Source organism: Portunus trituberculatus, chromosome 23 (assembly GCF_017591435.1).
Source record: "Portunus trituberculatus isolate SZX2019 chromosome 23, ASM1759143v1, whole genome shotgun sequence".
NCBI lineage: Eukaryota > Metazoa > Arthropoda > Malacostraca > Decapoda > Portunidae > Portunus > Portunus trituberculatus.
Window position 1 is genome coordinate 220,001 of NC_059277.1, and position 14,328 is coordinate 234,328.

At 41.6% G+C, this 14,328-nt stretch overlaps 2 protein-coding genes across 5 annotated transcripts in view; both read left to right on the forward strand.

Annotated features, from left to right (window-relative positions):
- The window catches only part of LOC123507844, a 14,312-nt gene extending 11,620 nt beyond the window's left edge, over window positions 1–2,692 (forward strand). For both annotated transcript variants that reach the window (XM_045261102.1, XM_045261101.1), the window contains one exon: window positions 1–2,692. This exon is cut by the window's left edge and continues 309 nt beyond it. The gene's annotated coding sequence lies outside the window, so the exon portion shown is untranslated.
- A 491-nt stretch (window positions 2,693–3,183) lies between these two features.
- LOC123507893 lies at window positions 3,184–13,621 on the forward strand. 3 transcript variants are annotated; one of them, XM_045261180.1, is made up of 5 exons: window positions 3,184–3,240; window positions 7,242–8,868; window positions 9,162–9,385; window positions 9,586–9,767; window positions 12,451–13,621. In XM_045261180.1, exons 2-5 carry the CDS (start codon window positions 7,841–7,843, stop codon window positions 12,859–12,861), a joined length of 1,845 nt encoding a protein of 614 aa, XP_045117115.1. In that variant the 5' UTR covers window positions 3,184–3,240; window positions 7,242–7,840; the 3' UTR covers window positions 12,862–13,621. The 3 variants fall into 3 exon arrangements, with proteins under 3 accessions (XP_045117115.1, XP_045117116.1, XP_045117114.1); XM_045261181.1 differs by lacking the exon at window positions 3,184–3,240 and adding an exon at window positions 3,262–4,190 and having other exon boundaries at window positions 12,562–13,621; XM_045261179.1 differs by lacking the exon at window positions 3,184–3,240 and adding an exon at window positions 3,263–4,190.
- The last annotated feature ends 707 nt before the right edge of the window (window positions 13,622–14,328 follow it).

Sequence of the window (14,328 nt, forward strand, 5' to 3'; positions counted from 1 at the left end):
AGAATTTCTACATTATTAATAGGAAAGAAGATATATTACATTGTTAATCTCTTCAGTAATGGGACGTATTTTCATATTCATTCTACCAGCTATTTTGGCGATTTTATACAGCTTCAGGTACTTATGTGGGGATCAAAATAATGAAGACTGTGGCCATTCATCTTTTGACCTCCATACACCCTTCGTATGGTCAATAAAATCGTCTAATTATATCCAGAACTCAAAAGTAAAAATGCGTCCCAGTACTGAAGGGGTTAAGAGTAAAGATATTACTAAGAACCCGGTTAATCATATCAACGTCCTTTATGAATAACGGAGATGAGGTTGTTCAGGTTCTTAAGGATGATTTTTCTTCTTTTTTTTTTTCACGGCAGATGAACAAGTTTTCTACACCGTTAAGATGAAAGGCACTTAAAAACCTTGCTAATTTTCTGTGGCCTTTAGAAATATTGAAGATGAGGTTGCTGGAGTTCTCATTTTATTATTATTATTTTTCTTTTACTGTTGAACTGGCAGATAAGCGACATCTCTACATCAATAAGAGGAATGACTCCTGGCAAATCATCTCTGTGGCCTTTGAAGGTAGTGGAGGTGATGGAGCAAAGCGTTTCAGAACACGAGCCTGAGTGAAGCTGTGTTGTAAGGGTGAGATCAGAACGAGGTGTTTGGGATTCAAAGCATGTGATGAGACAGGAGGTTAAGATTCGTACGAAGAAGAGAATGTTGAAGTAAAAATGTCTTACTGTTACTACCACCATTCAGTAATACCCTTTCTTTTTCTTCCCTTCTCTTCCCTTACCTTCTTCCCTTCCCCTTCTCCTCCTTTCCATTTCCTTCTCTTTTCCTTTCTCTTACCTTCACTTCATTTCCTTTTCTTTCCGTTCCTCTCTCTTCCTATCACATTTCTTCTCTTTCCTCTCTTCTCTCTTTTCTTTTCTTTTCTCTTCGCTTCTCTTCTCTCTTCTTCTTTCTTTTTCTTTCCCTCTCTTCCATTCCTTTCCCTTTCCCTCCTTTCACTTCCATTCCCTCAATTCCTTCATTCCCTTCTCTTTTCTTCCCTTCCCTACTTTTCGCTTCATGCATTTCACATTCTCTTTCCCTTCCACTGCCTTACTTTCTCTTCCTTTTCCTTTCCCTTTGTTTACATTCCATTCTCTTTCCGTCTCTTCTCTTCCCTTCCCTTCCCTCCTCTCCCTTTTCTTCTTCTTCAATTCCCCGTCCTTCACCTGTCTCCTTTCCTTTCCCAGCTCTTTCTTAGCTTACCTTACTTTTTCCTTAATTTCTCTTACTTTTTTTCTTTCCTTCCCTTCGTACTCTCTCCCCTGAACAAGCGTGCTTTCGTGGAATTCTGAGAGATAAACAGTGATCGGGTGATTAAGGAAATGAGGTAATTGCTCCGTGCAGTGAAGTTAAAGTCAGTAATTATCATGAGGTAGAGTGCTGGAAGTTTGGAACCCTTCAGGACGCACGGAGAGAGGCGTCGTGCAATTCAGCTTAAGAAACAAGAAGGTATATTGTTAAAAATGAGAGTTTGTTTGGCTTTTCAAATATGGTGGCTTATGAAACGTAAATATGAGTTAAGATTCATGAGAAGAAATGGGTAAGTGAATAGATATAGAGTTGGATGAAGAAAGAATCACGTGAAGAGTATAAATTTCAGATGGAAAAAGAGTATGAAAATTATGTGATTTCTTGGTAAAAAAAAAAAAAACGAGTTAAAGTTATGAAATATGATAAAAAAAGATAAAAGTGTGATTTTTTGGTAGAATAAAAAGTATGAAGAAAAGTCAAGCAAGAGTTAAATATGAAAAATAGAAAGAAAGAGAGAAAGAAAGAAAGGAAAAAAAGAAAGAAAGCTACATATACTGATAAAGAATGAATAAAGTAAAGGAAAACAAGAATTAAACCTGTAAAACACTATAGAACGGAGATAAAAAAAAAATAAAAGTTTGACGTCTGTGATTTCTCGGTAAAACAAACCAACTAACAAAAAATTAAGGAAAAAATATCAATCAGAAGTAAAAGATGCAAAGAAAAATAAAAGAAAGGAACATATACACTGAGAAGGAGTAAACAGAGTAGAGGTTACCGTCATAATTCCACATCCCATTATCGAACATTCCTCCTGCTATCGAGTCCAAGCGTTGTCTTCGTGAGTGATGGCAATAAAACAGTGTGGCTTGTAACGAAAACAGTCCAGTAACAAAACATACCACTAATATGCATACATGATTTTGTACGGATCCCTGTGTGTTTGTGTATGTTGTGTATGTGTTTGTTTATGTAGGAGTGTTTTTTTTTTTTGTATATATGTGTGTTTGTGTATGTGTGTGTGTGTTTGTGTATGTGTGTGTGTTTGTTTATGTAAGAGTGTTTCTTTTTTTTATGAAGGGAAAACAGCCAGCCAAGGACAGAAAAAAGAAAAGATTAGAAAAAAGGCCCACTTGAGTGTTGTCTAAGAGGGAAAAGGTATAAAGAGTGTAAGTTCTCAAAGAAAATATGCCAAAAAAATGCCAAAAAAAAAAATTATATAACCAAAAGAATCGTGTGCCTGTATCTGTATGTAATCTTCCAGAGTGTAATTATTTATGATATGCAGATTACCCTTGTTTATGATTACTTATCCTCCGGTTATGCTTATTTTTGGTTGTTTATTGTTAATGTTCTAACGAATAAAAGAATTGTGTGTGTATATGCAGTTCTGGTATTTTTAGTTGTGTGTGTGTGTGTATACGCATGCGCAGGCAATCTCTTACGTAAGCGGACAAAATGCATTCTCCCAGACAGAGAGACAGAGAGAAAGAGAGAGAGAGAGAGAGAGAGGGGGGTGAGGAACTAGGAGTAAGGGAGGGGAGAGTGGAGAATTAGAATTGGGAGGTAAGCAGGAGACGAAGAGGAGGAAGAGGAGGAGGAAGGGTGAAAGTAGGAGGAGGGTTAAAGGTGGAAGAGAAGGGAGGGTGAGAAGAGGAGGAGGAGGAGGAGGAGGAGGAGGAGGAGGAAGAGGGTGGATGAAAGGTGGAGGGTGATGACGTGACGGTGACGGTGGTGGTGGTGATGGTGGTGGTGGTGGAAGTGGTAGTGGTGGTCGTTCACGTTCTTAAGTTAGTCTACGGTTGCCACTCGCCTGCGACACATCACCACCACCACCACCACCACCACCCACCACACCACACGACCACACCACCACTACCACCACCATCTCTACCACTACTCTCACCACACAACACAAATAAAGAAAACGTAAGAAAGTAGAAAAAAATAGAGAAAATAATGAAAAGTCTTGGTAGAAAAGGAAGGAAAAAGAAGGAAAGAGTAGTAAAGGAACCGGTGTGTGTATGTGTAAAGGAACATTAGAGGAACATAGCAACACAAAAGGAGGAAGTATAAAGGTGTATTTGGACGCGTTTCCAAGACAACTTATTACAATACAGAACACTGAAAACATTGACTGCCTAGCCTGCCGTCTTCACTTCCGGACCGGCACACACACGGAAAACAAAAAAAAAAAAAAAAAAAAAAGAATAGATAAACTAACAAAATCGAACGAAAAGGAAGCAAATTATAAGATAAACCGCCAAAGAAGTGTAATACAATGCACTGACAACCTTAACATTCCTTTGCTTATCTCGTAAAAAAAAAAAAAAAAAAATCCTGCGAGAATTAAAACCAAAAATGAAAAAAAAAAAGATGAATGTCAGAATATCAGTGAAAAACGTGCGCAGTGCGGCTGTTGACTTGTGAATTAGTGAATGAGTTAGATCGTGACGAATTACAAACAAGTTGACCCACACTGATGATGAAAAACTAGAAGTGTTATCTATAATCTCTGAAATTGTCTTTACTCTTCCTTATCCACCAAAGTGCTCCCAAAAACCTTCAAAGCTTCGTGTCTGTTCTTGTTTAAACACCAAAATATGCCCAATAATCATGTAAGTCCCATTTTAATCCTCCCTTATCCACCAAAATGTTCCCCAAAACCTTCAAAGCTTCGTGTCTGTTCTTGCTTAAACACCAAAATATGCCCAATAATCATCTAAGTCCCATTTTAATCCTACCAGTAATCGAATCAACACCTCTATTCGTCATCCAATGCAGATTAACACAAACCATGACTCCTCACTCACTTCACAGCATTCCAGACACTATAGTCACTCAGGAAAAGACTCCAAACTGAACCCTAAAGGAATCAGGTGAATGTCCCTTTATCGACTGAACGCTTATAGGTAATGGTGTAATAGTTTAATCAATGGGTAAGCTTTGTATTGCTGTGATTTGTATTGAGAGCAGTGTTTGTATGTTGAAGCTGCTTTTGAATGCCAGAAATTAGTGTGGTGGATTGACTAATGAGGGTGTGGGTGAGTGAGCATGCTGGTTAGATTACGTTAGGTTCAGTGGAGTGAATTCTGAATGAGTGAGTGGGTGAGTGAGTGAGTTGGTTCAATATGTTAAATTAGATGGAGTGATAGCCGAGTGAATGAGTGAGCGAGTGGGTGAGTGAGTGAGTGAGTTGGTTGAATATGTTGACTTAGATGGAGTAATTGCTGAGTGAGTGAGTGAGTGAGTGAGTTTGGCAGTCATTGAGTTGGTTAGGTGTTGTTAGGAGGTAAGTTAGTCATTCATTCATCAGCGCTATCAGTCAGTCAGTCAGTCAATCATTCAGTCAGTCATTCAGTTAGTTAGCTAGTTAGTTACTTATTCTAGTTAGGTAGGTAGGTGGGTAGACAGTTAGTCAGTCAATAAGTAATTCGATTCGTCACTGCAGTTAATCAGTCCGTTAGTATGATATGAAATTAGCTAGTTTGTTCATTAGCTGTTCAGATCGTTAGCCAGGTATCAGCTAGTCCGTAAGTCTGCTAGTCAGTCAGTCAGTTAGCTAAGTCAGTCATTCTGTCAGTCAGCCAATCAGTCGGTCATTTAGCTAATAAATGAACTAGTTAATCAATCAGTCAGCCAATTCGTCAGTCAGCCAGTCGGTCAATTAGGCAATAAATAAACTAATTAATCAGTCAGTTAGCCAGTCCGTCAGTCAGCCAGTCAGTCGGTCAATTAGGCAATAAATAAACTAATTAATCAGTCAGTCAGCCAGTCCGTCAGTCAGCCAGTCAGTCGGTCAGTTAGGCAATAAATAAACTAGTTAATCAGTCAGTCAGCCAGTCCGTCAGTCAGCCAGTCAGTCGGTCAGTTAGGCAATAAATAAACTAGTTAATCAGTCAGTCAGCCAGTCCGTCAGTCAGCCAGTCATATTAACGCTAAGGTCCATTGTGTTGATTAGATTTACTGCGACACAAAGAAGAATATAAATAGCATGGCACTGATAAAAGAGGAGATAAGGACAGATTAATGGGCTGTATGTGGTGACTCTTGCGTCTATTGCTCTCTCGTGACGGTAGATTCTTATGAAGGTTAATTGAGGTATGAAAAAAAGAAAAGATTAACAGGCGTGTCTTTGTATGATCTCTGTTTAGTTTCCCATATTGTTTAGTTTCTTTCGTTTCGTTTTTGTTTTGTTGTCTATAATGTTTTTTTTTTTTTTTTTTTTGTGTATGTTCATGTTTTGTTTGTCATTTTGTGTTTGGTTTGTCTTGTTTATTTTTCATTTTTCATATTCTTTAGTTTGTTCTTTTTCATTTTTTTTTTCATGTGTTATTTTTGTTTTGTTTTGATGTTTCATGGTTCGTCGTGTGTAGTTTGTCATAATGTTTCGTTTCAGACACTTTAATTTTTTTTTTTTTTAATATTGTTTCGTTTAGAGCTTCATACGATTACAGCTGATTTCCTTCCATACTGTTCAGCTTTACATATTAATTTTTTTTTCATATCATTTTGTTCATCACACAATTTCATATGGTTTAGTTTTTCACAATGTTATTTTTTGTTATTTATCTTTTTTTATATATTGTTTTATTTATCACATAATTTCAGATTCCTTACTTTTTCGTATTTTTTTCATCACATTGCTATCTTTCTCATATTGTTTCCTTCGTTACAGCCCTAAATATGTCACACCGATACGTCTCTCTCTCTCTCTCTCTCTCTCTCTCTCTCTCTCTCTCTCTCTCTCTCTCTCTCTCTCTCTCTCAGGTTGTGTCGTAAATAGTCAGCCATCAGGGTACGGGGATCCAGACATACCAAGCTGACACTAATATCAATTGCCTAATGGAATAACCAATAACATTTTTTTTTTTTTTTTTTTTTTGCGGTGCTGGGGAGCGGAGAGGGGGAGGGAAGGGGACGGTGGGAGCGGAAGGAGAGGGAAAGAGGGAGAGGTGGTGAGGACTACAGAGTGAGTAATGTTTTCGTTTTCTTTCTTGTTTATTTCTTCGTTTTCTTTTTCTCTTTTTGTTCTTTGGCCTGGTGATATTACCAAGAGAGAGAGAGAGAGAGAGAGAGTAATTACTATTATTTTCTTTTTCTCCTACTTATGTCTCCACTTTCTTCCTTTTATTTTCTTTTTGCTTAATTGAATCACCAATGGTCTTTTCCTCTGCGTGGAAGAGGGCGAGGGTGAGATAAGGAACTATTGTTTAAACTTAAAGAGATAACTATTATTTTTACTTTTTATCTATTTTCCGTTTTCTTCTTTCTTTTCTTTTGCTATGTACAGTTTTCTTTCTCTTTCTCCATTTCTCCCTCATTATTCCGAGTGTATTGCTTGAAAGAAAGACCAATATTCTAGTTATTTTCTTTCTCTTCTTCCCCATTTCCTTCGTTCAGAGCTGGCGTGCGAAGAAGTGACCAATACTTTCGTTTTTCTCTCTTCTCCATTAACTCTATCTTTCCCAGACTCGCACTTCGTAAAAAATTCATAGAAACGGCATTCACTGTTTGTCTGGCACGAAATGAGGTCAAATCACACGAAGGAAAACAAGAAAACGCAAAGGAAGAGCAAGCACCGAATGACCTAGTGACCTTTGCGAGGCAGTGATGAACTACACTTTCAAAACAGATGTTGAATAATCAGGGCGAAAACTCCTTAACTTTTATTCCTCTATGTTATGTAATGTTTTCTACAAATCTGTCTATCCTTTCTCTCCAGAGCTTTCATCTAGACTTGAATAGCAAGAAAACCTACTTTTTTTTATAGCGAATAATAAGTGAAATGAATTCTACCTTTATGAACAAGTAATATTTTTCCCAGAGTCTTCATCTAGACTTGAATGGCGAGAAAACTACTTATTTATAGCGAATGAGTGAAATGAGTTCACGTTATCTTAAAAAATACGGTCATTTGTTTTTCCCAGAGCATTCATTCAAACTCAGATGGCGAAAGACCCTCTCATCTATAGCAAATAATGAGTGAGAGGAGTAATGGTGCAGCCTAAGCATGGAGGAAGACACTCATGAGAGCCAGGAAGCAAGAGAAGTGGCACTTTCCACCCGCTCCTCAGACTGGAAGGAAAACTCGTGTGTCTGTAGCGAAAAATAAAAAAGATAAGTATTGAGAAGCGCTTTGCATCCTCACCACGACTATTTTCAAAGGCCATAAAGATGATTAGGCGGGTTCTCAAGAGTGTCTCTTCTATTATTACCGTAGAAATCCCCTTAATCTGTCACTAAAACCGTAAAAAAAAAAAAAATTATAAACGTCTGCAAATTCAAGTAGACCCTTTGAAAGTAGTCGGGGTGCAACATAAAAGGTGTTCAGGATATGAATCAAGGTTGAGACAGTAAAAACAGCACAAATTGATCTGCCTCCCTAGTGCGTGGCGTGACGCGGCTACCTGGTCACGAACACAATGACGAGTGACCCTAGTGGGAGTGACACGCTTCTGGGAGACACGAGCAATGAATTCACACCGCTGATGTGAACACTTTGAGTCTGTGCCAGTGACCTTGAGGCATGGAGGTCAGACGCGCCTCCCTCGCCGGTAAAGCCATGGATGTCCCCGCGCCTAAAGAGAAAGGAGGGCGTATGGACCCCATAGGCGGCGCAGCGAAGCCCAACGGCGTGGTGGCGGGCGGTAAGCTAGCCAGTTTGAGGGCGCTGAGTGGTGGGCGGCGGAGTGACGAGTTAGCTAACAGAGGAAACTTGTCCGTGGATGGCCTGCTGGCGAGTAAGGGAGTCATCAGTAGTGGACCGTTACCTTACAGCGGGGACCTGGCCAGTAACGTAGGCATCAATGCGGGCGTGGGTGGCGGAATGGGCGTGAGTGGCGCGGGCGGCGGTGCGGGTTCACAAGGCTTCGTAGAATTGTCAAGACGACGGCTGGCTAACGACCCCGCCATGATGCGAGAACTAAAACGATACCAAGAGCTGATGCTACAAACACTGCTGCCAACCATCTCCAGTGACGGGGAGCACCACCACGCCCCGCAGCGCCTCCACCTCGCCCAGGACTCCCCAGAAGCCTTTCCAGGCCAGCGAGGACAGCCGGACGGCACGGATGACCCCGACAGAAACCTGAACGAGCACCTGCCGCGACCTGAACCTACAGACGCAATCTCTGGTGTCACACAACATCTGACGCCCCTCCGCCACGCCACCACGCACACAACCAAGTCCGCCTGTAGCCACGAGAGTCAGGGCAGCAGGAGCGTGCCGTCAGGTCCAGCTAGTGCAGGAACACGACTCCCCCACGCTGTCTACCACCACATGGACACATCGCCGCGTCCCTCACGCCGGAGAAGAAGTAGCGATGACCAGCACAGGAGAGGACGTAGAAGGAGTCACGACGAGGGTGCGCACAGACGGAGGAGCCATGGGGACGAGGCGCGGGAGGAAGAGGTAGAGGAGGAGGATGTGGAGTCGTCGAGGCTGCAGGGAGCAAATGCTGGGGAGCTCGACCTCTTGACCCTGGCGGCGCTGTACCTGGAGAGCCGCCACCGCGTGTTTGGCCAGGAGCTGCACCACGCCCCTCCTAACACAAGGTACGCCAGTCTCCTCCCTCCTTTCACCCACTTTTCTCCATCTCTTCTTCTGCTTTGGCCGTTTCTCTAAAGTGAAGGATCGGCACCACGTATGAATCTCTTCCTTTGTGACTCCATTCTTTTTAGTTTCGTGGCAATTTCATCCCTTGATCTTTATTTCTCCCTCAACGGGCTTTCTCTAAACTCTTTCTTCCTCTTCGCTTCTTACAACTCAACCAAACCATCTCATTCTAAATTCTATCACACACACCAGCATTCCACTCCCTCTGTTTCACCTCCCAAACCTTCCTCAGGCCACACACTCAAGGAGGAACCCAGGGCATTGTCGGCACAGGAATCGCAGGGACAGGAATCGCAGGGACAGGAATCGCACGTCCTCGCCGTCTCTCACCACTCTCTCCGTCAGACTCACCGCCCAAGGAAGAGAAGGACAAGGAACGTATGATTTTCTCCGCAGTGATGCCAACGCCAGCAGGACTCCACCTCTCTGTCAACTACACGCAGAATCTTGGTCTTGGTGAGAGAGAGAGAGAGAGAGAGAGAGAGAGAGAGAGAGAGAGAGAGAGAGAGAGAGAGAATTTCAGTTTAATGTTATTACCATCATTACTACTACATTTTCCTTATTAACACTTTCTTCCCCATTCTCCTCTCCTCTCCTCCTCCTTCTGCTCCTCCCTCCTCCTCCTCCTCCTCCTCCTCCTCATCTCCCACACACAGAGGAGTCAATATACCTTGCTGAGCGTGCCCGTGCCCTCCGTCCACGCCTTCGTCGGCTTAACTCACTTGACGACCTCCTCCCCTCATCATCGGGCCCCTCCTCCGCCTCCCACCTGCAGAAGGCCACCTCCGCCCCTGACCTTTCCTCCAGCGGCCACGGCAGGAAAGGGAATCTTGACTTGGTACGTATACACACACACACACATATACACACACACACACACACACAGAGAGAGAGAGAGAGAGAGAGAGAGAGAGAGAGAGAGAGAGAGAGAGAGAGAGAGAGAGAGAGAGAGAGAGAGAGAGAGAGAAGATATTTCATAAACTTGGTACACACACACACACACACACACACACACACACACACTCACGTTATGACACGATTTTCAGTCTTATCGGTTTGAAATATGCATGTTTTTCTTTTTTTTCTCTCACTTTTCAGTTTTTCCTCTCTCTCTCTCTCTCTCTCTCTCTCTCTCTCTCTCTCTCTCTGTGTGTGTGTGTGTGTGTGTGTGTGTGTGTGTGTGTGTGTGTGTGTGTGTGTGTGTGTGTGTGTGTGTGTGTGTGTGTTCTATTTTTTTATCATAATTTTCCTCGTTTCCCGGTAGGCTGAGTTTGCTTTATATTTGTTCGTCTCGGGGTCAGTGGTCGGCTTAGGGGCTTCAATATGAGAAGATCACGCCACACACACACACACACACAGACAGAGAGAGAGAGAGAGAGAGAGAGAGAGAGAGAGAGAGAGAGAGAGAGAGAGAGAGAGAGAGAGAGAGAGAGGATGTTCTAGTGTGTTTGTGTGAGAGAAAGAGAGATAGAGAGTTTCAGAGAGAGAGAGAGAGAGAGAGAGAGAGAGAGAGAGAGAGAGACTATAATTATATTTTCACGTATATATATTTTTTGTACAAGAAAAAAACTACTTTTAAAATATCTATCTCAGAGAGAGAGAGAGAGAGAGAGAGAGAGAGAGAGAGAGAGAGAGAGAGAGAGTGTGTGTGTGTGTGTCTGAGTAGAGCAGATCAATGTCTCCCAGTGTTTATGTGGCGCTGTTCAGGTCGAGGGAGTGAGGGCGGACGCTGCCTAGCCTTTCTCATTGATTGCCAACGTTAGCGCTTCTTGCTTCTTGCTTCTCTTGTCCGCCGTCGCCACCCACCACCGCCACCACCGACTGACACTCCTTTCTCCCTCCTCTCCCCCCTCCTCTTCTTTTTTTTCTTCTTCACTATTCTGTCTCTCCTTTTTAGCAAGGAATAGTTACCGAGCGTTGTGGGATTTCATGGTCATTTGTTGTTTGGATTGCCTTTGTATATTAATATGTATTTTCTTTTTCTTCTTTTTCCTCCTCCTTCTCCTCCTTCTCCTCCGCCTCCTCCTTTGTCTGTTTTCTTTATTATATCCGCCACCACCACCTACCCTTCCTTCTCTTTCTTACTCCACCTTCTCTTATCTTCTCTGTTTATTATGTCCTTAGTGCTATTTCTTTTTCTTGTTCTTTATCTCTACCACCACCACCACTGCTTGACGTTCCCTCCTCCTCCTCTTCGCTACTGCTGCTACTATTATTACTGCTGCTTCTCGCCACCTGACATTTAAAGCTCGTCTCTATTTAATAAAGTGAAGTGTATTTGTGCTTTGAAACTGCCGGCTACCTTTGTGCTATAGAGAAAGAGCGGAATTTCTTTTTTCTTTTTTTTACTATAAACGAAATTCCTTATAGATTTTCTTTTCATTTCAATTTAGCTTTTTTTTCTTTCTTGGTAGATAACAACGATATTTTTTTTTCACTCTATATAAAGTGTTTTTTTTCTTTTTCTTTTCTTTATTATTATCATTATTCGTTCTTTGTCTTGATAGGTAACTAAAGTGGTAGTTTGTTTTTACTGTCTATGCAAAATTCTAAAGGTTTTTTTTTCTATTTATTTTACTTTTCCTTCGTTCTTTTTTGCTTAACTAATAAAGACATTTTTTTTCACTTTATCTATACCAAATTGTCTGGAGTTCTTTCGTTCTTCTCTATTTTCTCTCCTTTTCTTTCCTTCTTTTTTTTTTCGTTCCTTTATTCTGTAGAGTGTGAGTTTGTTATCTAGATGTCTGGCAAACTTTAATCTATTTTCATGATTTCTAGTCCTCATCGAAGGTAAAATCTCCTCACATTTAATTTATACACTAATATTTTGCTTGCTTAATCATTTATCCACTTGATTATCTATTTATTTGTCTTATTTTTCGTACATATAAGGACCGGGTAGAATAATTCTGTGTATTTATATTTTCTAGACTTTTCCTCTTCCTTCTTAAGCCAAAGTGTTCTAATCCATTTAAATACTCATACAGTCAACGAAAACAGAAAATAAAATCCTGAATAACATCTGACTAGCCATTTCCTTCTCTTCCTTCTCTAACCAAACCATTTTAATACAATCATTCATTATTAGCCATTTCATTCTCTTCTTTCTCTAAGCAAACCATTTTAATACATTCATACATTCAATACAACATAAGCACCTGCATTCATGGATCAGTAACTCTCTACTATATAGTCATTCCTTTCCTCTGTTCAAACATTCATTCATTCAACACCGTTTTCATGACACTCTCCAGTTCAAGACGACAATTCTAACTTTTCTTTTGGGTCTGGCATCTCTCTCTCTCTCTCTCTCTCTCTCTCTCTCTCTCTCTCTCTCTCTCTCTCTCTCTCTCTCTCTCTCTCTCAATGTTGGCTTGTGCTCCTCGTGTACGAAAAAATAATAAATAGATAAATAAACAAATAAATAATAAATAAATAAAAAACAAATAAATAAACAAGTATATCACCTCTCTAGTCATCTTTTCCTTTGCTTCTCTTTCCTCCGTCTGCGTCTCCTACAGGTCCTGTCCCGCGTGTCTTCCCAGGACAGCCTCTCCCCGTCCTTAGTCACGCCAGCGAGAGCCAATACTCCAACGGAGGCCAGACACTCAGCAGCCCTTGTCCGCCCGCAGATGGTAGGCGGGTCCCTGGCCACGAACTCAACTGTGGACACCGCGAAGACCTCCACCACGCAGGGACAAGGCCAGGACGTGCTTGGTAACCTGACGAAGAAGCGCCAACTTTCCCATCTCCCAGACTCCTCGCGTGCCGCCCTCCCGCCACCCCGCTTGTCCCTCCGTAGCGCCCGTGTGCCACAGGAGTCCTTGGTGAGGGATCTGCCCCGCACCCCGCCCCCTACAGCTTCAGAGGGCGTGAGGAGGGTAGGAAGAGTGCATCTTGAGCCTCTTGGTGTTAGGAAATCCTCGCATTGAGAGAGAGAGAGAGAGAGAGAGAGAGAGAGAGAGAGAGAGAGAGAGAGAGAGAGAGAGAGAGAGAGACCATAGTATTACTCAAAAGAAGTTATGGTCATTGCACGAACCTTGAAGAACATATCTTAATTTTTCTTTTCATCTGTTTCATCTGTTTCTTCATAGCTCCAATAAAGGAAACAGCGACACACTAACCAAGGAAAGTAAATGAAGCTTCAAAGAGAGAGCTCGCTGAGGAAACTGAAAACAAAGCGAGATGAAGGAAAGTAGGAAGACAAAATAGAGGAAAGGAGACAAAGCAAAAGGAAAGGAAAGGAGTTAGTAATAGTGGAAGAGAGACATTTTCACCATATAACAAAACTGTGTCACGTGAGATGAATGCAGAGTGAAGCTTCGAAAAGATAACTTGATAACCTAGGTTTTTGAAGTTTGAGTGAGTAAGTGCATGAGTGTGTCTGGCTTATCCCGGGGTGGTGCAGCTTGGCTTGGCGTGGCGTGGTATTGGCAAGCATGCGTGTGTGGCTTAATAATTCAAAAACTGACGGTCAATCAATAGCAACAGCTGACCACTCAGTATTACCGTGTATTATTCATCTTGACCCAGCATTCCTCTGTGCGAATATGTGTATAATCTTCATCAGGATATGTATTAGGAAAGAGCATGCCGTATTTTTGTTCTCCTTCATCAGTGTATACATAAGCTATTGAAGGCTGTACCTGTGATAACCTGTCTTTGGAAAACTACGTGAACTAATTAATGAACCAGGTGTGAGTGTGTTTCCTTGACCTCATTCCGCTCACCTGCTGAACCACTGACCAGGTAAGGCAAGTTGGTTCACTATTTCAAGTGGTTCTCCTCTCTCACTTGTTATTTTTTTTCCAACATGTATTGCCTTTGGTATGTGTGTGTGTGTGTGTGTGTGTGTGTGTGTGTGTGTGTGTGTGTGTGTGTGTACTTGCATTCCTTAGCACCAAGCGACCAATAACAATAGTAGCTTGCTTATTGACGCGACAGCAGTAAGTGAGGTAGTAGTAGTAGTTGTTGTAATAGTTGCAGTGGTACCAGTAGTAGCAGCAGTAACAATAGTAGCAGCAGTACCAGGAGCAGTAGCAGTAGCAGAAGTAGTAGTAGCAGCAGCAGCAGCAGCAGTAGTAGTAACAGTATAGCAGCAGCAGTAGTAGTAGTAGTTAGTAATAGTAGTAGTGGTAGCAATATAGTAGTAGTAGTAGTTAATAGTAGTAGTGGTAGTGGTCGTGGTAGTAGTAGTAGTAGTAGTAGTAGTAGTAGTAGTAGTAGTAGTTGTAGTAATATATCTAAATCATATAGCACTTTGATTCACAAAATTGTAATGAAACAATTAAATCCATATATTCTGAAGGTCTAGTCAAATCAGTCTGTAAAATGATAAATCCAGGTGTTACTTTCCAGCCAACGAAGAACTCTTTAAAGGCATTAGACAAATTGTGAAT

Bases quoted from the DNA above. Each gene is read 5' to 3' on its own strand.
- LOC123507893 (XM_045261180.1), top strand. From the start codon at position 7,841: ATGGAGGTCAGACGCGCCTCCCTCGCCGGTAAAGCCATGGATGTCCCC. The intron at 8,869-9,161 runs GTACGCCAGTCT...AACCTTCCTCAG, and splicing joins CACGCCCCTCCTAACACAAG to GCCACACACTCAAGGAGGAA. The intron at 9,768-12,450 runs GTACGTATACAC...CGTCTCCTACAG, and splicing joins GGAAAGGGAATCTTGACTTG to GTCCTGTCCCGCGTGTCTTC.